At 36.0% G+C, this 22,954-nt stretch overlaps 1 protein-coding gene across 12 annotated transcripts in view; it reads left to right on the top strand.

Annotated features, from left to right (window-relative positions):
• Positions 1–22,954, top strand: part of RNASEH2B (ribonuclease H2 subunit B) — a 157,773-nt gene that overhangs the window by 31,242 nt on the left and 103,577 nt on the right. For 10 of the 12 annotated variants that reach the window (XM_053665396.1, XM_053665395.1, XM_037133200.2 and 7 more), the window contains exons 2-6: positions 594–665; positions 2,684–2,791; positions 5,248–5,324; positions 10,128–10,242; positions 11,703–11,825. In XM_053665396.1, the coding sequence (XP_053521371.1) occupies positions 594–665; positions 2,684–2,791; positions 5,248–5,324; positions 10,128–10,242; positions 11,703–11,825 (495 nt within the window). The remainder of the gene's footprint in view (positions 1–593; positions 666–2,683; positions 2,792–5,247; positions 5,325–10,127; positions 10,243–11,702; positions 11,826–22,954) is intronic. The other 2 variants (XM_053665392.1, XM_037133203.2) reach the window with 1 other exon arrangement.

Genomic DNA, 22,954 nt, shown 5'->3' with positions numbered 1-22,954 from the left:
TCCTCTCCTTCTCTCTTTCCCTTCCCCTCTAAAGATAAATAAATAAAATCTTTTTAAAAAAGAAGGATATTTGTAAATGTAAAGGGAAAAGTGGTTGAACTGGTTACAGTCGTCCTTGGAGGGTTCAGCATAGATTTTAGGAAATTACTTTAAAGATATGCAGTAAACATTTGCTGCCTGAGTGTGAGGGAGTTCTAGCAAAAAGCAAGTCTCAAAGTGGCCTTGGTACAATGCAGGCCTGATTTCCCACAGGAGAACCTATCTGTGAGTGTGTGTCCTGTGTACCAGACCTCGCTTTCCAGTGTCCTTTTGGAGTGGGAGCTGGGCCCGTGCAATGCAGAATGATCTCTTATAATGACTCAGACCGTAGAGTTCTGTTCCTCATTACTTCTCAAATAAATAAATTAAAATAACCTAGAACCCGACTGCACTTTACAGAGAAACTGATAATTTGCTCTAAATTACCCAGCTCCTAAGCAATAGAATTGAGTTAAAATTTTTAGAAATACAAATCATAAATAAAAGAAAGAAACTCAGGGTAAATTAGAACAAAACAAATATCTTACTTTTACAAATTCATCATTTCTTTTCAGAATGTCTGAAAGATGCTTCAAAGAAGATGAAAACTGGGCTTATGTTTGTAAAGTTAGTTAACCCATGTTCAGGTAAGCTCTTTTTCCACTCCTCTTTCTTCCCTTCTGATAATAGTAACTTGAACATTTTTTGAACACTGTGACTAATTTGCCTTTGTATGTTTATTCTAACTAAATAGCTTCCAAAATGGAGACAAACTCATAGATGGAGAACAGGATGACCTGTGGTGGTGGGAGGAGGGAGATTAGGGGGTGGAAGGATTGAGCAAAAAGGAAAAAGGACTCATGGACATGGACAACAGTGTGGTGATTGCTGGGGGAGGGGGTATAAAGGGACTAAAAAGTAATGTAAAAAATACAATAAAGATCAAACAAAAATAAATAAATATAAAATGGTATTAAAAGGTGATAAAAGTAAGCTAATGACATTCCTAGTCATCTCAAGTGATTCACTCAACCTAAACATTTTTAATTTATTCTTATTTTAATCCAAAGACCTGTTCATTCATCAGAAATGATGGCTAAACAAAGTAGCATGTTTGATTTCTCTCTGAAGACATTAATTTTCTTTGGCTTACTTAAGCCAACTTTTCTTAGAGTAGTTAGTCTCCTATAAAGTAATATACACAATCACAGGGGTGGGGTGGGGAAAGAAGGCTTTCATGTGGAAGGCTTTTACGTGGCATGCCAAGATTATGAGCAGTTTCATTTTTAGCTGAAGGTAAAAAAATACACCAGAAGGTATATTTTTCCTTGTCAAGAGATGAATTTTTTGGTATTAAAAGCATTGAATATTAAAGATATATTTTACCAGATGTAATTTTATTTTAACTTTATATTCAGTGTATTCTGTTTTGTCTTCTAATTTTTAGCTACAGTGATTAAAATATACTATAAATATGTAGTAATATTAATGATATTTATTTTAATATGGCATTGTTCTTTAATGGACTTATTTTATAAGATTTATGTTTAAAGTTTATTGTCAATTTTTTAAGGTTTTGAATAGATCCGTAGAAAATTATAGCATTCTTCTGGTGACTGTAATGCTGAATAGTAAAAGCAAGGGGAAGCCAGTAGGTAGTGCCTTCTTGTCGTTATTGTTGGAAAAACATAAGTAGAAGTAGCAAAAGAAAAAAGTTTTAGCTTTTTCTAGTTTTTTTTCTCAAAATAAAATTGAATATAATTTGTCTACTATATTATTTGGAGCTCTTACTAATACATAAGACTAAGTTCAGGTGAGAGTTACATCTTCGAGACAAGTTTTAGGTAGCAGCAAAGGTTATAAAGCATTTAACAAAAAGTAAAAGTACAGAAATTTCAGGCTTCTTGAAAAATTTTCTTTAATCTAAATGTCCATAGGCAACAGAGGTTTGAACAAATGTTTTTGTATTTGCTACATTAACTACGAAGAAAATAAAGACTAACATTTGCTGAGCATTTACTCTTTGCTAAATACTATTTTAAGAACTTTGCATGTATTCTCTTTTTAATCTTTCTAAACACCCTGTGAAGTAGGTTCACTATTGCTCCCATTTTACAGATATGAAAACAGGTGCAGAAAGGTTTACATAATTTTCCCAATGGCACAAGCCTACCATGTGGTAGAGATAGATTCAAAGTCCTTGATTTCTCTATGGTTAGAAAAGACATTTTATGCATTAGAGGGTCCTTTCCTTTTTCACTCAGAGCTGGCCTTCAGGGTCTGCATGCTGTTTCTGTCTTGGTCCCTGTGTGTGGGTAGCCACACACTATCATGGAATTTGGGATCACAATGCCAACTCAGTTCATCTGGCTGAACCATTAGGTTTGGATACTTTAAGAATGTGTTTTCCTTCCTGATCTGATAGAGGATTCAGTAAGAGGCTTAGAAACAGTTAAGATAAATAATTTGCCTTCTATTATTTATAGAACTGAAAAACAAGCATCTGTATGTAATAGCTATAAGCTTTCCTTGGAGTCAGTTTGTATAGAATATACATCTGTGTATGTTTATGTTTGTTTTAGGAACATTGCCCAGAAATATTGGATAGTCTTCGATTTTTTGTGTGTGAAAACTTACAAATAAAAAACAGATTTGTCTTTAACAGGGGAAGGAGCCCTCTACTTGTTCAATATGTGTCTACAGCAGTTGTTTGAAATAAAAATTTTCAAGGAAAAACACCATTCATGGTTTATAAATCAATCAGTTCAATCAGGTAAGTGACTAGTGTACACATTTCCATTAACTGAACAACATACTCTAGCACTAGCTTTTCTATCCTTCACAGGCATACCAGTCTCTTCTCCTGGTTTAGAGTCTGGTCAGTGTATTTTTCTTCCTTGGAATCACTGCAGGGTTTAGTCAAGAAGACAGGAAAGATAATTTGAGCAAGTTTATATCAATACTTAATGTATCTTAAATGGTAAGAAAATTTTAACTAATGACTAAACATTTAACATTCTTTTCAGAAGGCAGATGATCTTTGTACCATGGAGTGCACATTGTCTTCACTAGAAATTCTTCACTCTTCTGTTAGCCACATTTGAGGATTTTCAAGTTTTTAACATCTTATTTCCTTGAAAATAGAGACTGATGTAGTTTCTAAAATAGAATAGAATATGACGAAGATTTTTTAATGATTTGTTTTATAAATTAATGCTGCTACCCTCTCCCAAACTCATACACACACCCCAACACCAAAGTTCTGTTTCTTTTAATGTTCCTTTAATTTAGAGTAGTTTTGACTCAGAAGGAAAAAGGATATACTGCATGTTTTTTTTTGATGGATTTGAGAGTGAGAGTATTGTGGGTGAGGGTAGGATGTCATGGCATATTTGAGGCACTCTGCATTCCCTCTGACTATTCTCTTTCCAGAGAGTGCTGTTCTTCTTTTGACTGTGCATATGGCTACTTTGTCCTGAGGTATGAAGGTCACTTTGCCTTTCTTCTAAGACATTCCAGAAGAAGGTTTTTATGCTAGTGATAAATTTTATATACATATGTGTATGAGAAGAATTAAAGTAGTATTTATTTGCCAAAGTTCAATGATAGTCTAGGTATAGTATGTTATTCCCTTGCTACCATACTTGTTCATTTGGCAGTACATAAGAGTTCTAACTTCTAATGTAACATATACACTTGTGGCTGAGTCTAGCTAGAAGAACATGGTAATATCCAGGTGGAACTGGAAAATATTGATAATTTCTTCTGGACTGGACTGGTTTACCTGCTTATTTTTTTTTTTTTTTTAAGTAGAGTAGTTTTAGGTTCATAGCAAAGGTACCTGCTGTTTTCATTATTATCTTTTTGTAAAATTTAAAATTATAGCTGTTTTTAAGAATGATCACCAGGATACTGTTTTCAAACCTAGAAACCTATTCCTAATTTCTGAATGTAATACATGCCTTATATAAAATAAACTTAGAGAACCCGACAGGTTGTTTTTATAAACTTCTCTTCTACTTGAAAATACAAGTCACCCTAGTGTGTGTGGTTCAGTTGGTTGGAGCATTGTCCCATAACTGAAAGGTTGCAGTTTCAATTATTTGTCAAGGCACATACATAGGGTGTGGGTTCTATCCCTGGACCAGACATGTACTAGAGGCAACTGATCAAGGGTTCTTTTTCTCTCACACATTGATGTTTCTCTCTTTCTTCCTCTCTCCTTCTCTCTCTAAAACCAATGAAAAAAATGTCCTTAGATGAGGATTTAAAAAAAAGTCTAATATCATAATATGAAATTCCTTGATTTTTTCTTAGTATGAAATGTATTCATATATATAATTTTGGGTTAGAATTTCTTGGATATATAAGTAGGTTGGTCTATTAGAGAATAAAAGTAAATAAATGTATTTCCTGAAATAAAAATAATAAATATGGAGATAAATTAATTGTATATTATTTCATTTTGATGGATTTCCTCTTCTAATTCATTTTTGTAGAAGAGGAAGTCTGGAAGAGGATACTAGGAGGGAAGTGTGAAAGAAAAGGGGGGGAGTAGTTGGGCTAGTTTGTTTGATTTTCCTTTTTCCTTTTAGCCTGGAGAGCACAATTAATCTTACTGCAGAGTTTCCAGTTTCTTATGTTCACTTATTAGACACCTGTCCTCTTGCATTTTTCTTTGGGGTAGGGTCTGGGGTGAGTAACAACCTTCTGAACTTTGAGTCATTAGTTAAAGTCAAATCTCTGAACCCACAGACCACAGAAGGAACTATGTACAGAGAAAATTCTATTGCTTTCTGATAGCTTTGTCCTCAAAAGCACAGGAAATTGCATTTTATTGTAATTTTATAGATAGGCTTATATAGGTTTCCTGTATTCACGTGGTTAATATTCTGTCTATATTTCCCCTAGTCCTTGTCTTTATGGAGCAATGGGGAAAACCTCTGTTAAAAATTATTTCAAAAGAGAAATGAAGAGTTAAGGATTGATTTCAGTGTCTTGAGTCTCATCTACACACAGAGATTTGAAGCTCTTTGGAATAAAATCTTATGGACCACATTCTACCTTTTGAAAGAATCACATAGAATCTTGGGCCTGTGTAAGGAGAACTTCTATATTTGAAAATTCACATACACTTTTCAATTAATTGTTTCTACATTGGGATTAAGATGAAATGACTGAGTTGTCTTTTCAGACATTAATTTCCTTTGTTCTATTTTTAATCTATAGGAGGTCTTCTCTACTTTGCCACACCCATGGACCCTTTATTTCTGCTCCTCCACTACTTTATAAAGGCTGACAAAGAGGTGAGTTTCCATCCTGGCTGGTGTGGCTCAGTTGGTTGGAGCATTGTCCCCATACACCAAAAAGTTAATGGGTTCAGTTTCCAGCCAGGAAATATACTTAGGTTGCAGGGAATATACTTAGGAATATACTTCTATCCCCAGTTGGGGTGCATATGGAAGACAGTTAGTAAATGTTTCTCTCTCACATTGATGTTTTTCTCTATCTCAAATCAATAAATACATTTTTTAAAATGTTTTTAAAAGGGGTGAGTTTCCTAGTTTGGGATAATAACAATTAGGAACCAGGATGTGTTGTTTTTTGCTTAATCTCCTCTCTCTTCTTTCAGTGATCCAGATGTAGATTCCCCACAATTCAGATTTAAAATTGGTTGGTATAGACATATGTGTCAGATGTCCTGATATGTATTAGTGAGACCTGAGAACCAGTACCTGCATCTTGCACTATCTTACTCATGATGTCTGAAAATTACTTAATCCTCTATGTTGTCTATGTTTGACACAGCCTTGCAATGCAAAATTTTATCATTAAGTACTCATTTGTTTTGAAATGTAATACAGATTTTAAGAAATTGATCTCAAGTTTTAAGAGAATGAAGAAGGTAATGTTTTTCTTATTTGAGAGAGACTGTAAAATAAGTAAACTGGGGGCACATCTAGTAAAAAGCTCGTTAATGAGGAAGCTCAAGACTTACGGAACTCCAGCTAGATAAAATTTTCCTTTGTAAGATAAAAGCAGATTTTATTAATAGTAATAATTTCAGCCAGAGGTTCTGAAACATTTTGGTCTCAGGATGCCTTTACACTCCCAAAATTATTAAGGACCCCAAAGAGGTTTTATTTACCACATTAGAAGTTAAAACTGAGAAATTTAGAAAATAATTTTATTAATTTATTTTAAAATAAATGGGCTAGGATGGGAGTATAAGACAGAAAACTGTACTTGAACAATAATTAAATAAATTTTAAAAAATTAAACCAAAAAAATAAAAATAATAAGCACAGTACCTACTAACATAAATAATACATTTTCAATGAAACAGTAAAATTCAGTGATGAGTATGGCATTGTTTTACATTTTTTCAAGTCTGTTTGATGTGTGGCTTAACAGTGACAACTGGCTTCTCATATCTGCTTCTGTATTCCGTTTCCATATACTGTTTTGGTGGAAATGTATGAAGAACATGCAGCCTTTCACAGATACATACTCAAAAAAGGGAGCAATAGTATCAGATAATTGTGGACATTATTCTTTGACAATATTTTAAAAATCAACAAGGCATAGTTTCTTAAAATTCATTTGCACTTTAGAATATGAAACCCTGTTAATGAACCCTCCATTCTCTGCTACATTAAAATCTATTGCTCTGTCTCATAGTGAGAATGGATCTTTTACCCATGTACACTTTGGGAAAGTGTTGTTTTACTGAATTATGCTGATTTTCTAAATGTTGACACATCTCATTAAATACATACACACACTGACCTTTATTGATATCTCTTCTTTAAGTATTCAGAAGCTTTCATAATGGCATAAATAAATTTTCTACTATTTTAATTTTTGCTTGAAAGTTAAAATTTTATTATTGGCTACAAGTACTGTCAGTCTTTCCCTCATAGTGGCTTTACTTCATTTATGTTCTGCCACATATCCATGTCTGAATCACTGAAGTTAACAGGTTTTTTTTTTCCAGGTAAAAATGGCATCTATGAAAACAATAGCTAGTTCAGCTTATAACACAACATAAATGTTTTCCTTGAGACAGTCCTGCACCTTCACAGGTGGCAGAAGCACTTTAGCAACACTACTTTTATCGCATAGAGTATTTAAAAGACTAGCATTCAAGACTCAAGATTTAAATAAAAATCATTGCTGCTAGTTTTGGTCAAGCATATCCATAAATGAAATGGTGACGTGGACCCCAACTCATGGGGTCCACATTGTAGATGAGATACGAGATAAATTCACACAGACTACATCTGGTGGAAGAAAAGCGATGGCACGGCTACTCTCTTGAGAGGAGAGGGCCTTGACCCTTGCCTTGACAGACTTTTATTGCTTTTCTGGGCACATTACATGATGGTCCTCATTTATTATGCACAGGTTCACTTTAGGTAGTTACCTCTTATAGAAAACAAAGGAGAGGATGCCGCTAATCACATCACAGAAGAAGGATATTTGCAAATGCAAAGGGAAAATTGGTTGAACTGGTTATACTCATTTTTGGAAAGTTTAGCATGGATTTTAGGAAGTTAATTTAAAGATATGCAGTAAATGTTTACTGCCTCAATTCAGGGTGAGGGGGTTTTAGCAAAAGCAAATCTCATAGCAGTCTAAGTACAATGCAGGCCTGATTCCCCGTGGGAGACCCTGTCTGTGAGCGTGGGTCCTGTGCATCTACAAGAGGGAGCTGTCATCTACAGTGGGCCCACGCCACACAGAATGATCTCTTATAAAATGGGCCAGTTTTTTTAACTGTGCATGGTGGTGAAGAATTCAGTGACTACCAGGACAGTTTGTTGTCACCATCCTTACCAATGGATGCTGATGAGCCAGTGGTTCTACCCACCTTTGCTTTGGAATCATTAGTGCAGATGTCAACATGTTAGAAATACAAATATCTTAGCATTATTATGAAAATAGATTTGAGCTTGTAGGCCCTACAAGGGTATTGAGGACTCCCATGGATCTACAAACCACAGTTTAAAAAACCTTTGAACAAATTTAAGGAATAAGTGTTATTTAAACTGCTTAGAAGAATCTGTTATTTTGCATTCAATATTTACATATAATTTAAATGCTACTTTGTCTCATTTCATTTACTCCTTATACCAAACTGCCAAAACATCTATTTTGTGGGAATGTTAATTGAGCTTGCTATAAATCCTGAAAGTAATAAAAGTGACTTAAAACTTTTAAGTCATGCTTTCTCCCGATGCAGCTTAGCTTCTTTTATTTTCTTCCTTTTCTATATTCTCTGTCCTTTTGTATGGATTCATGAACTTTTATTCCTTAGTTTAATCATGTTTCCCATTATCTATAAGCTACCTTGGGAGACAATGTAATTAGAGCATACCAGCAATGAGGCTAGTAACCCATGGGTGTCTAATGAATATAACTGGTTGTAGTCACCACCAGGAAGGGCTTAGCAGTATTCGGCAACAAGGTTGAAAACTTCAGTTGGCTCCCATTTGTTTTCCAGAATACATTAACAGAGAGAAAGCCAACAACCAGCATTGATGAACATTTAAAGCCTCCATCACCCTACTTTGGAAGTGTTTCCCTATTTTGCATTAAGACAATAACTGGTGAATTAACCCTCAGTCTGACTTTCTGGGAATCGCTGGGGATACTAAAGCTCATTCATGTTCACAGATACAGAATGAAACAGAAATCAAGATGGTAATTGATTTTCATTGTAAACCATCTTTCTCTTCTCAGATATTAAAAATGCCCTTTGAAGTAACCAGCGAGATTTTATATATTTCCTTCCCTACATTTTAGACATTATCTTTTTCTATTTAGTTAAAAAGTATATTCGTGCACACCTTTAAAATGTTGACATATTCTTTTTTAATTAGAATGTTATTTAATTATACATTTTAACATAAAAAGAAATAATTTTCTATTTTAGCTACTCCAACTGTTATTAACTAGATTCAAAACAAGTTGTTTATTATGTTTCCTTTTTATGCATTATGGTAAAGAAAACAACAATGAAATATAAATTATGAAATTATATTACTATGATTGTGTGATAGTCCATTATATATGTAGAATATTGTTTTAAAGTAGTTAAATATTTAAAATTTAGTTCATCATGGTAGAATATAGATTAAGGTAGAAATCTAAAATAATAAGACTTGGGAAATCTGTGAATTATTTTTACTATGTGAAGAAAAAAGAGAACATTTACATTGAGTAATTTCTTGCCACTTGTAAATCTAACAGACAGTATAGCAAGTTGTCACACATGCTGCTGAATGAATGATAAGATTTTACCCTTAAAACAAAGAAGCTGTATTTGCACAAAGAAAACTGATCAGACACAAGTTTTCTGTCTTCAAATGGAATTGTCACTAACAGAAAAGTACAGTGATCTAGAAGTGGGACATGGACAAAACCATATACCTTTGCAAATTCAGGTATTTTCACACCACTAGTAAAGTTAAGAAAAAGTAAACCTAACTGAGAAAAAGAATGTTCTGAATTTCTTTGTTCTGTACTTCTGGCCCATTGGCCATGAGGCATGTACATTTATCTATGTCAGCATGATTTAATGTATCTGCCACTTCATTGTCCTTATCCCTATAACTATCTTTTATTTTAAATTTGGAAGCATTGTTAGCTCTGACAGGAGTAGATTCACTTTTGGAATTTGTTTCTTGTGGTGTTTGAACCCTGGAAGATTGAGGATGGGAGAGGAGATGTACACTGTGGGCTTGATTAGGCTTATCCCTAGGTGACAGTCAGGACTCCTCTGACCTCAGCTGGTTTGTTTTCAAATTAAATGGGATGGATCAGCCCCAAGCATTCTCAACCATCTTTGAAAGTTTCTGTAACTTCCAGTGCTTTCCCAGAATTTTGCTGCCTTATTTTACCCCATATCTGTACTCCTGAGGTTGGAATCCTTTCAAGGGAGCTGAGAGTCAGTTCTGGAGCTTATCCCAGTTTAGGGTGGAACAGGTAGCTTAGAACTTAGTTAAAAAGTACTGCTATGAGGTAATGTATCTTTCTTTCTATTTTTTAAAATATGTCTGTTGACTGGCATACTTGCTTTCTGACTGACTGAAGTGTTTTTTCAGGGAAAGTTTCAGCCTCTAGATCAAGTTGTGGTGGATGATATGTTTCCGAATTGCGTCTTGTTGCTGAAACTTCCTGAACTTGAGAAGTTACTTCAACACGTGACAGAGGAAAAAGGTAGTATACAGTATTTGAAATGAGGCTAATGGCTGCTGGAAAGGCTGAGCATCTCTCTGAGAATGCAGCTGCTTAAAGACCACTGAATGTCATGCTTATTCTATATAGGTCATAGGGGAAACTGTCGTTCAGATTTTGTTTCCACTTGCCAATTCTGGTCCTCTGTTGCTTTGAGATGTTCAATCTTTGACATTACAAGTAGTAAAATGTGGTATCCTGTCTCCTACAGGGCCAGGGTTCGTTCACAAGGCTTTAGTCTCACTTCTTCTTTGAATTAGTCCATTACTTTAACTGCTTTCTGCCTCAGATTTCTCATTTGTAAGATTACATAAAACCTATATCTTTATTGTTTCAAGAAGCACTTACTGAGTATTTACTAAGAAACATATTTTGAGCACTGGTACTAGGCTTTGGCAGTACTTATATAAATAAGTCATTATTCTTTCTCTCACTTAACTTTGAGTCTGATAGGAGCAAATGACAAGTAGGACAAACAAACAATAGGGACTAATAGAAATGAACTCAGGGTTTTCTGGGGATGCACAGGACAAGTTTATAACCTGGTCTAGGTTGAGTGGAAGTGTGAGTCAGTCAGTATTATTTTGCTCTCTGAGTCCATTCCTGAAGCAGATACCAGAGTAGCAACATCACAGAAGCATGGGTGTATGGAAAAGTTTGTTACATTTAAGAAATTTAAGGAGTTAGTGTGGCCCAAACATAGGATACCATGGATGGATTTAGGTACGTAAGCAAGAAACAGGGCAAGAATGCTGGGCAAGAATGCTAGGCAAGGGTTCAAATGGTAAAGGGCTTTTATATTTGTCTATACTTCACTTAATGGTACTGGAATATCAGCAAAGATTTAAGCCGAAAAGTCAGTGGTGTAGAGTATGTTGGAGAAACTGAGGCCAGATTCCCAGAGGCTGTTGCAGTGGTCTGAGCAGGAGATGATGGTAACCTGGCCTTAGAATATGGAACTAAAAAATAGTAGCAATTTGGAGCTAGAACTAATCTTATTTAGTGATTGGATGGTAATGGAGGAGAAGAGTCACAGATGACTTCTGGGTTTGTGCCTTGAGCAACAGGATGTGTAGTGGTAGCAACCCGGAGATAGGAAACATGGGTGGGAGGAGCCGGCTGGAGTAATAACAAAGGGATGGATTTTAGATATTATTTATTTGAACTTTGAGAGAAGGAAGTGAGACAGTATGTGTGATTGTATTTTGATCAGTTAGAAGCTCTAAATACCATCCGTGTCAAAAAATCATCCAAGTAGTTTCTAGGTTAAAATGGGAACAGTGGTAGAACTAAAACATAGGCTGATAAGTTGTGTTTTATTCAGGGTTACACACAGTTTGGCCAACCATGACAGTTCTGGGACCAAGCAAGTAGCAATTCCAAGAAATGTAAGCTTACAGTGGGAAAGGGGAGAACCTCATTGATTGCATTTTGTATTCAAGGGGTCTACTATATTCACACTTGGCCAGACTTACTACTCCATTTTGTATCTGAGGGGTTTGTGGTGCCAAGGTTTTATCAAAGCAGTCCATTAAAGACATTTCCTGATGCTGAGCTTGGCAGAAGTAAGTAATCATTTTTTGGTGACAAATGAGTGAGTACTTCATAACCATTTCTGAATGCTAAAGTGATGAGGAATAATTATAATTCATTTTAATATGTCAAGTTAGCACAGTTGAAAATGCAATTAACTCCTATTTTCAAAATTTTTACATTAGCAATATAAGAGCAGTTAAACACAAACCCAGGGGCCCAGATTCAGAAAGGGTGTTGATGCATTGGCATTTCTTAGCTTACGGCAACTGTTTCAAAGCTAGAGCTTCCCCCTATCTCATTTCTTCCTTCTTGCACACCAAATTCCTGACCTCTTACTGAATCATCTGAATTCCTGTCCTAATCTTTTGTACTTCTCAACATTGCCTAGCTTCTGAAGTTCTATACTAGAACTACATGCACTCTACTTAACCTTGTTTGGCTCTGTATAACTAGTTGTACATTTTAAAATCTTATGCATTTTCCTTGGAGCTTCATGAAGTCCTTATATATAGAACTGAAGCCCTTATATATAGAACATGTCAGTCCTTATATATAGAACTGACATAAAGGAAAATATTGTACATATTTGAGTTTTGGTTCAAGGGGTGAAGTGAATAATGTGGAATTGTGTGCATTTTGATAAAGAGGCTAATTTGAGAATGAGGTGTACAAGATTTCTTGTCTTGATATTGTGTTTAAATTTTCAGTTGTTTTAAGATTTACAGACAATAGTTCATTAGGGGAAGAATTTAATTATGAAGAAAACTGCCAAAACTTCTAGAGAATTGCATACATATTTTACTATGTGAAATTTAATCCAAATTACTTTGGCTTTGCCATTCAGTCATGGAAAAAGAAAGATGTTTTCTTTAGCAGTGCAGAAGCTTTTTATTTTGATGAAATCCCAACCTAATCAACAAAACAAACAAGCAAGCAAAATATAACCCGAGACATTAAAATTAAGAACAAACTGACAGCACCCAGATGGGAGGTGGGAGGGGATAATGAGAGGGCAAGGGGGAAGGGTTATCAGGAACATTTATAAAGGACACAAGGACAAAGCCATAGGGTGGGAGGTAGGAATGGCTGTGGTGGGGGTAAGTAATGGGGGAGAAATGGAGACAATCGTACTTGAACAACAATAAAAATAAATAAATAAAAAATTTGAAGCTGGAGTTTTTAGAAACCTGGTATGTAGGACTGATAATATATCTGCTTTGAAAATGAAGGTACATAAGCAGATAAAGCAACTTTTAAATTAAAAATATAAAGGTACAGAAAAACAAGAAAAAAACTACAAATATTATTTGTACCACCAACTTGAATAATAAAAAAATTTAATAAGTTGTCATATTTGCTTCATATCTTTTGGGAAAACAATTTCTTTATGGACAATTTGGCAGTCTGATCTCAGGATCTAATAGTCTGCAAGGAAAATTAAAAGCGTATTTACTATATGGTTTTGAACAAACCAAGCTTTTTAGTATCCTTGTCAGATGAAGAGTTTGAAGGGTTGAGAGTATGCTCTATATTCTGTTACAAATTATAATTACTGCAAAGTTCTGCAAAGTTCTTCTAACTCATAAAATAAAACTTTTATTCTCTTAGCTTCATGGTGTTGAGATTTCTGAATGACCTACATCGCAACATTAAGTGTTGCAGTTAATAGTATCTAGTATCTACAACAGACAGATGCTTCGGGAATTAAATGAAATAATATAAGTAAATTGATGCCTAGAGAGTTCTGGGCATATAGTAAATGCTCAATAAATCTAAGTATTGTTAAGACTTCCAGAGACTTCTGCCAAGATGGAGGCGTAGTTGGAAACACTGTGCCTTCTCAAACAACTAAGTTTAAAGACAACAAAGTTTTAGTAACAAAAAACGCAGCCAAAACATGGAAAATTGAACTGTAAGGAAGTCCCACAACAACGAACCCGTTCAGCTAGACCAGTAAAAGGAGCAGAGCCAGCAGAGGAGCAGGTTCAGGCAGGAAAGATCCCCTGACCCAGGCGCGGGCAGTGGTTGGCGGATCCCATGTGTGGGGTAGCAATGGGTGGACCCAGTGAGGGTACAAGGCAGCAGGCTGACTAAGGTCACACATTTACGCGCAGATACACAAGCGAAGGAGCGAGCAGTGAGACAGACTGCACGGGCCCCAGCAGCGGGAAGCAGCAGAGGGGACCACTATTGCTCCCTCTCTGACCCCGCCCCCACATACAGCATCACAAACTAGCGACCTGGGTGGCTCCACCCTGGTGAACACCCAAGGCTCCTCTCCTCATACATAACAGGTGCGAACAGACCAAAACATGGCTTAAGAAGAACTCAGAGCTGATAACTCTAAGCGAACAAGAAATTGCCAACCTGTCAGAGGTACAGTTCAAAACACTGGTGATCAGGATGCTCACAGAACTGGTTGATTTTAGGCACAAATTAGAGGAACATATGAAGGCTAAACTAATTGAAATGAAGGGAAATGCATGGAAAAGCAACAGTGATGGAAAGGAAACTGGGACTCAAATCAAGGGAGTGGACCAGAAGGAAGAAAAAAATGACCAAAGAGAAAAATACGAAGAAACAAGAATTCAAAAAAATGAAGACAGGCTTAGGAACCTCCAGGACATCTTTAAATGTTCCAGCATCTGAATTATAGGGGTACCAGAAGGGGAAGGGAAAGAGCAAGTGGAACACTTATTTGAACAAATAATAAAGGAGAACTTCCCCAATCTGGCAAAGAAAATAGACTTCCAGGAAATCCAGAAAGCTCAGAGTCCCAAAGAAGTTGGACCCAAGAAGGAACACACCAAGGCACATCATAATTACATTAGCCAAGATTTAAATGAAGGAGAGAATCCTAGAAGCAGCAAGAGATAAGGGGACAGTCACTTACAAAGGAGTTCCCATCAGACTGTCAGCTGATTTCTCAGAAGAAACCTTCCAGGCAAGAAGGGGCTGGAAAGAGGTATTCCAAGTCATGAAATCCAAAGACCTACAACCAAGATTGCTCTATCCAGCAAAGCTTTCATTTAGGATGGAAGGGCAGATAAAGTGCTTCTCAGATAAGACCAAATTCAAGGAGTTCATCATCACCAAGCCCTTATTATATGAAATGTTAAAGGGACTTATCTAAGAAAAAGAAGATAAAAAATATGAACAGTGAAAGGTCAACAAACTCACAGTTATTAAGAACCACACCTAAAACAAAAGCAAACTAAGAGGACAGCTAGATCAGGAGCAGAACCATAGAAATGAAGATCACATGGAGGGTTAGCAACACTGGAGTCGGAGGAGGAGAATGGGGAGAAGGTACAGAAAATAAGTAGCATAGATGGTAGGTAGAAAATAGATAGGAGGGAGGGCAAGAATAGTAGGGGAAATATAGAATCTAAAGAACTTGAGACATGTGGTCATAAACTAAAGGGGGGGATCGTGTGGGAGGGGGTGTGCAGGGTGGAGGGGAATGAAGGGGGAATAGAACACCTATATTGGCATAATTAATAAAATATATTTTTTAAAAAACACTAGCTCAAAAAGATATCTGCACTCCCATGTTCACAGAAGCATTATTTTTTTTTGTCCTCACCTCAGGACATTTTTTCATTGCTTTTAGAGAGCAAGGAAGGAGAGAGAGAGAAGTAGAAACATCAATGTGAGAGAGAAACATCTGTTGGTTTCCTCTCGTACGCCCCGACAGGGGACTGAACCCACAACCTATGTATGTGCCCTGACAGGATCGAACCCACAAGCTTTCTATTTATGGGGCATTCCTGCTAACTGAGCCATACCAGCCAGGTCCAGAGCAGCATTATTTACGATAGTCAAGACATGGTAACAACCTAAGTGTCCATCAATGGATGAATTGATAGGGAGGTTGTGATATATAGCAATATACAGAGTACTGTAGAAGTAACACCTGCTTGATTGAGTGTGGTTGGGAGGGCAATAATGTGAGTGTGATAATTTATAGTTTTAATTTGAACATTTCACCTAAAATGTCATATGGAGTGCTTGAGTGTTATGTTGTTTGTTATGTTTCAAAATTACAATTAAAAAGGGGTGTTACTTGTGCTGGGGAAAAAAAAAAAGACTTCCAAATGAGACATTTTTAATTCTTTGCTGATGTTTAAGTACTAGGTACACAATGGTGACCAATACACATTGCTTTGGTGGTCTGTTTATTAATATATTCAAGTGCTTTAAATAGGAGAGTGGGGATAATCAGATAATAAAAATATCTTCCATGTTTTAAGAAATTATTCTATACCAGCTGTATAGAATACTATTTTACATATATTGTTGAATCCTGGCTATTGAATTCCTTTTTATTATTACAACCTGCATTTTGATAAATGAGGAAACAGACTCACAGAGTATAAGTAAGTTAACATCAAAGAACTTGAAGTGGTTGAATCATATTTGAACTCTTGTCTGTTTGTCTGGCAGCAATTCTTTCCCTTCTAACTGTGTAACACATGCTGTCACGTGTAAAAAATAGAAACTTTAAAAAAATCTGGCCCTGGCTTTGTGGCTTAATTGGCTAGAGCATCATTCCATAATCAAAAAACTCACGGGTTCAATTTCCATTCAGGGCATATACCTAAGTTGTGTGTTCTGTCTCTGGTCAAAACATGTGCTAGAGGCAACTGATCAATATTTCTCACATTGATGTTTCTCTCTCTCCTCCTTCCTTCCCCTCTCTCTAAAACCAATAAGCATATCCTTGGGTGAGCATTAAAAAAATGAATCTTGTATTACCTCTTAATAATTTCCCTTTGTTAGGCAAAAAGAGAGGGATAGGAAAGGAGACAGAGAGAACTTTGACAGCTTAAGGAAAAGGTAATTTTTCTCATCCGGCAGCGAGTTTTTCTCTTTTCAAGGCACTGTATTATCCTGTTTTAGTGATTGCCTTGGGTGGTGGCTGCTTATTTAATTTAGTATTATTGTCCATTTATAATTTAGTGTTTGGTTCTATTCTGTGTATTGCTAGGATTTTTAAATAAGAAACAAAGAATACAGCTAAAGAGTGGTCAGGTAATATCAATGACAGGGAACAAAGGTAAAGAACAATGTTGCTGTTTTTTAACTTCCATGCTCTCTACAGGAACTATGCAGATGGAGTAAAACCTCACATACTCTCTAATTCCCCAGCCAGATAGTTTGATATTAGACTCCAGATGTTGTCTGAAAAGTCTGTGACATTAAAAATATGGTTAAGCCTGGTAGGTTTATGAAAATCTTTCCCCCTTGCCTTCTCCCTGCCAAATAAACACAGCCATGGTTGGTTGTACCCTGAATGATGATGGCGGTAACCTTAGTTAGCAGTGCTGGCTTTAGTAGTGAAGGAAATGATGTATGTGTCTTTGATAGCTGTAGGGCTCAGCACATTTTTTGCCAAAGAAGGTCATTCAGTAGAGAGATGACAGGAGAAAGGACTAATAAAGGGTTATGAATTTAACCTTGAGTGTAACACTCTGTTTCATATTGCAAGCAAAAACTGAATTGTGCTGTCCAGTGTGATTAACAGGAAGAGCCAGGGAAATTTACCTGATTAAAATGCACTGAATATATTTGCTAAGTTTCTATTCCCAGGAGACAGGGAAAAGAAGAGATCATAGGAGTTTCTCAGTTGTAGAAAATATTGAGAAATCAGATGTGAAAATGTACTCTAGGCTGTTTCTTCAATAATCTATCAGGGAAATGCAAGTTTGTGAACAGATTATCCATTTATTGAACAGAGTATTTAATTGTGGACTCACTTTTATTCCATCTGTTTTGTAAACCAGATTTTTCCAGATACTTGAAACAAGTTTTATTGGCACCGTACACATTGGAAAAAGAATACTTTCCAACATGTGTGCATATTATCTAACTCTCCAACTGTCACAAATATTAAATTTAGGATATGGATGAACATGTTTTAGTATTTTTCATAATTACTGGTAATCTGTGGCCTTAATGAGTATTTTAAATCTCTTTGCTTATAAAAATTTGTAGATTTTAAAGTAAAGCAGTAGTTTATGCACTTGGTCCTTATGTAGCATAATGGGATATTCAAGTTCGATATTTCTTAATGATCACCTTGTCCAGAAAATGTTTCATTTACAATAAATTTTACTTTAAAAACTTACTAGAAAAAATACTCTAGGCCCATCCGGTTTCATTGTGAATTTTACCATACTTTGAGGAAGAAAGAGTGTGCACAATAAAATAAGATACTTAAACTCTTTCAGAAATTAGATGAAGCAGGAATATTTTCCAACTATTTAATTTTATGAAACCAGAATTACCCCATACCAAAATCAAAATTATTACAAAGAGAAAATTAGGCCAATATTCCTTATGGTAACAGAAAAAAATTAACAAAATATTAACAAATAAAATATATATAAAGGAAAATAGAATTATAACCATGCTCAGGCAATGCTGCACCCCTCCCTCCCTCCCTCCACTGCTGGGAAACTTACTGTCATTAAAGCCTGCACATCTGCATTATGCTCTGGTGAGAGGTGATAGAGACAACTGGTAGGAGGCATTGGCCTCTGAGACCAGGAGTTCTTTACCTGCCACATGAGATTCCCTACCCTAAAGCATGCAGAGTCATGGCCTATGTGGGAAACACGGGAGGGGGTCAGAGTTCTGCCTGGTGCCAGAGACCTGGGAGTAAGCCTACAGCAATGTCTGCTTGCATTGTTTCTGTTTTATGTATTTATATCTACATCTATAGGTCTATAATTTTGTTTGAAAACAAAAAAATGGGGTTTATCACAGTAATGAAAGTTGGTTAAACATTAGAAAAATTAGTATAACTCACCATATTTAAGCAATGTAAAAGGAAAACTGTATGATCATCTAAATAGATGCAGGAAAAGAAAATCTGACAAAATTCAGTCATAATATCAATTCTTAGCAACTTAGAAATAGAAGGGAGCTTACTTCCTCAGTCTGGCAATGGACATCTATGAAGCTAACATCATATTTCATTGTAAAAGACAACACACTTTTTCCCTAGGATTGGATACAAGGTAAGAATGTCTGCTCTCACCACTTCTCTTCAGTTTTGAAGTGGAAGTTCTAGCAGTTTCAATAAGGTGAGAAAAATATAAAAGATGTAAAGATTGGAAAGTAAATAATGAAACATTGACTCATAAATAATATGTTCATGTATTTAAAAAACTCAAAAGAATCTATAAAAAATTGTTAGAGCTAATAAAAAAGGTCCCGGGATATAAGAGCAATATACAAAAATCAATTGTATTTCTATATGCTAGCAGTGAATAATCAGACAATGGAATTAAACATATACCATTTATGATATCAAAAATCATGAAAGTCCAGGAATAAATATAATACAATATGTGTAATACCTATTCACTGAACATCACAAAACATTGCTGAGAGAAATTAAAGAAGAATTAAGCAAATAGATATACCATGTTTATGAACTGGAAGATTTAGCATTGTTAAGGTGTTCATTTCTCCTAGCAGAAATTGGACTTATGGTAGCCAGAACAATTTGGAAGAAGAAAAAGGTTGGAGAACTTACACAACCTGATTTTAACTCTTATTATAAAGCTTAAAATAATCAAGAAAGTGTGTCATTGATACAAGGACAAATTTATAGAAAAAGTACAGAATAGAGAATCTAGAAGTAGAGCCACACTTAAGATATCAAGATAATTCAATGGGTGAAAGGATAGTCTTTTCAAAAATCGACCTGGGAAAACTGAATCTCCATATGAAAAATGGTTAATGTTGACCTTCCCCCTCACTTCACCATCATATAGAAAAATTAGCTCAAAAGTGATCACTAATGTAAATGAAAAAATGAAAACTTAAACTTCTAAAAGAAAATATAGAAAACTGTTGTGTAGATAGGCAAAGATTTCTTCACCTCACCATAATCGGGAAGAATTAACTCAAAGTGAATCACTAACTTAGATGCAAAAATGAAAACTTAAACAAGTATCTAAAATAAAACAGAAAAATGTTTGTGTGGATAGGCAAAGATTTCTTAGGGCACAAAAACTGCTAACCATAAAACATTTATATAGACTGTAGTGTTACACTAACTATGGTGCCAGTTGGGGTACTGGGAATATTGAGGGGAATGCTATGTAAAGTGTATGATTGTCTAACAGCTAAGCTGTACACCTGAAATGAATACAAAACAAAATGAAAAATATATATAAATTACACTTAATCAAAATTAATAGCTTCTGTTTTTTGAATGACGCTGTTAGAAAAAAAGAGGATAAAGCCATAGTTGGAAGAAAATATTTACATGGCACATATCTGATAAAAGATATGTATCTCAATGTATTAAAAATCTCTTTTAATACAATAACAAGATGATATACAACCCAGTAAAAAAATCAGCAAGCAGTTGGAGCAAACATTTCAGGCAAGATTTATGAATAGCTCAATAAGCACATGAATCATTAGTTCAGTTTCATTAGTCACTGGGGAAATGTAAATTAAAACCACAAGGAAATATCATTAGTATCATAAGAGTGTCTAAAACAAAAAAAAAGGCAGATGATAAGTTGTGCAACAATTGGAATTCCCCTGTCTGGCTAGTGGAAGCATAAAGTGGTATGACTACTTGGAGATTTTTTATGACTCAATAATTCTTTTCCTAAATATTTACCCAAGACTCACGACAACTTAGATCTGTGCAGAGACTTACGCAAGAATGTTCAGAACAGCCTTTTGATTTCACAGCAACTTTCTTTTTTAATTTTTAAAAGACTTTATTTATTTATCTTTAGAGGGGAAGGGAAGGAGAGAGGGAGAGAAATAATCAGTGTATGGTTGCCTCTCATGGGTCCCCTCCTGGGAACTAGCTTGCAACCCAGGCATGTGCTGTGGAATCGAACTGTGATCCTCTGGTTCGCAGGCCTGTGCTCAATCTACTGAGCTACACCAGCCAGGGCTGATTTCACAGCAACTTTTTCAAAATGGTCCTAAACTGGAAACAACCTAAATGTTCTTTAGTAGGTGAGTGGGTAAACAAACTGTGGGAATACATACACAGGATATACTCCATAATACAAAGTAAGAGAAACTATTACTAACTGCAACAGAATGGAAGAATCTCAAAGAAATTATGTTGAGAAAAGAAGGATGGTCACAGAAAAGTACACAATCTGTGATTCCATTTCTGTGAAGTTCTGGAATAAAACAAAAACGAATCTATAATGATAGCAGATCAGTGGTTGCCTGTGGTCTGGGTAGGGATGGGAGAATTGATGACAGAAGGGCTTAAGGAACTTTCTGAGTTATGGTTACATGACTATGTATACATTTGTCCATATTCTGAAAATTAAACACTCAATGTGGACTTATGTATCATATAAACATTACTAAATTAATTTTTAAAAAATGAACTGGTTACTTATCCAGCATAAGAATCTAAGCCTCCTGATTTCTGACACAGTTTATTCTTTGCTTTCTTCCTTTCACATTGTGCCCTACACAATAATGTTGGCCCTTTCCCATCTCCCATGGACTACTGTGATGGAATGTGGAGATCAAGGTAGGAGTGAGTAATGACTCTGAAATTTGAGCACGGGCACCTAAAAGGCTGGTTTGAGAGAAGGTGAACAGTTTGGCTCTAGGCACAGAGGGCCTTGGCTCAGGGTTGTGGGCTTTCTGATTGGGTTTGTTTTTACTTTTATTGAGACAGTATGAAGTCTCCCCAGGAGAAAGTTATTATTGGCCTCAGAGGAGGGAGAAGTAGAGATAGAAAGAAATCAGAGAAAAAGTTACTAGAGATATAGAAATACCGAGAGAAAGGTTTTATTGAACTGTGGAGGAGAGGTTTTTACCCACAAGAAAACAGGATCAGAAATACTGAGGCAGGTGAATAGCTGATTAATTTTGGTAGAATGAACATCAGATCCACAGCCTTGCATTTAGCTTGGGAAGGAATCCCACTGCTCCTGCTTACTAGCACAGTGACTCTGGACAATTTATTGTCCAATCTATTACTCACATCCAGTCCATTAAGATGGCAACAGATAATGTTTTTCATCAGGCATTCTGAGCATTTTGTGAGAAAATGTGTATAAAGAATGTGGACTTTGGCCAATATGGAGGCATAGGTAGGTATACTATGCCTCCTCACATAACCAAAAGAAGGACAGCAACAAATTTAAAAACAAAAAATAACCCGAAGTGCCAGAAAGTCAAACAGTATGGAAGTCAGACAACCAAGGAGTTAAGGAAGGGCAGAGAGGATGGAGAGGACTCTCAGCTAGACCAAAAGAGTGAAGTGGCAGTTGGCAGATGGTAGGTTCCACGTTTGCATGCAAATAAACTGGGAGGAACAACTGGAGAGCAAGACAGACTGAGCAGGAAAGCCTCAAAACCTCTGGCTGTAAAAACCTATGGGGGTTGAGGTAGCAGGAGAAACTCACAGGAGAGTTCACTGGAGAGACACACGGAGTCTTAGACATACACAACGTACACAGACCTACCCACCCAGGAATCAGCACCAGAAAGGCCCGGTTTGGTTATGGGTAGGGGAGAAGCTACTGAAAGCTGGACAAGAGCCAAACGAGTGGCATTGTTCCCTCTCGGCCCCTCCCTCATATACAGCATGACAACACAGCTACATGATTTGCCCTACCCTGGCAAATACATAAGGCTCAGCCCCTTACAACATAACAAGCATGCCAAGACAAAAAAATATGGCCCAAGTGAAGAAAGGACAGATCAAAGCTCCAAAAATAGAACTAAGCACAGAAGAGATAGCCAGCATACAGATGCAGAGTTCAAAACTGGTAATAAAGATACTCACAGAAATGTTTGAGTACGATCCCAAAATAGAGGAAGAAGGGGAGGCTATGCAAAGTGAAATACAAATATACAGGAAATAAATAGTGAAAGGAAGCAAACCGGGGCTCAAATCAACAGTTTGAAACAGAAGTGAGAAATAAACATTCAACCAGAACAGAATGAAGATACAACAATTTAAAAAAATGAGAGGCCTAGGAACCTCCAAAACAACTTTAAACCTTCCAAAATCTGAATCATAGGGGTGCCAAAAAGAGAAGAGGAACAGCAAGAAATTAAAACTTGTTTGAGAAAGTAGTGAAGGAGAACTTACCAATCTGGCAAATAAAATAGACTTCCAAAAGTCCATGAAGCTCAG

This window comes from Artibeus jamaicensis, unplaced genomic scaffold (assembly GCF_021234435.1).
Source record: "Artibeus jamaicensis isolate MK-2021 breed Jamaican fruit bat unplaced genomic scaffold, CSHL_Jam_final contig_410, whole genome shotgun sequence".
NCBI classification, from domain to species: domain Eukaryota; kingdom Metazoa; phylum Chordata; class Mammalia; order Chiroptera; family Phyllostomidae; genus Artibeus; species Artibeus jamaicensis.
The sequence above is the reverse complement of the archived record's forward strand: the minus strand, read 5'-3'. Positions and strand labels throughout refer to the sequence as shown.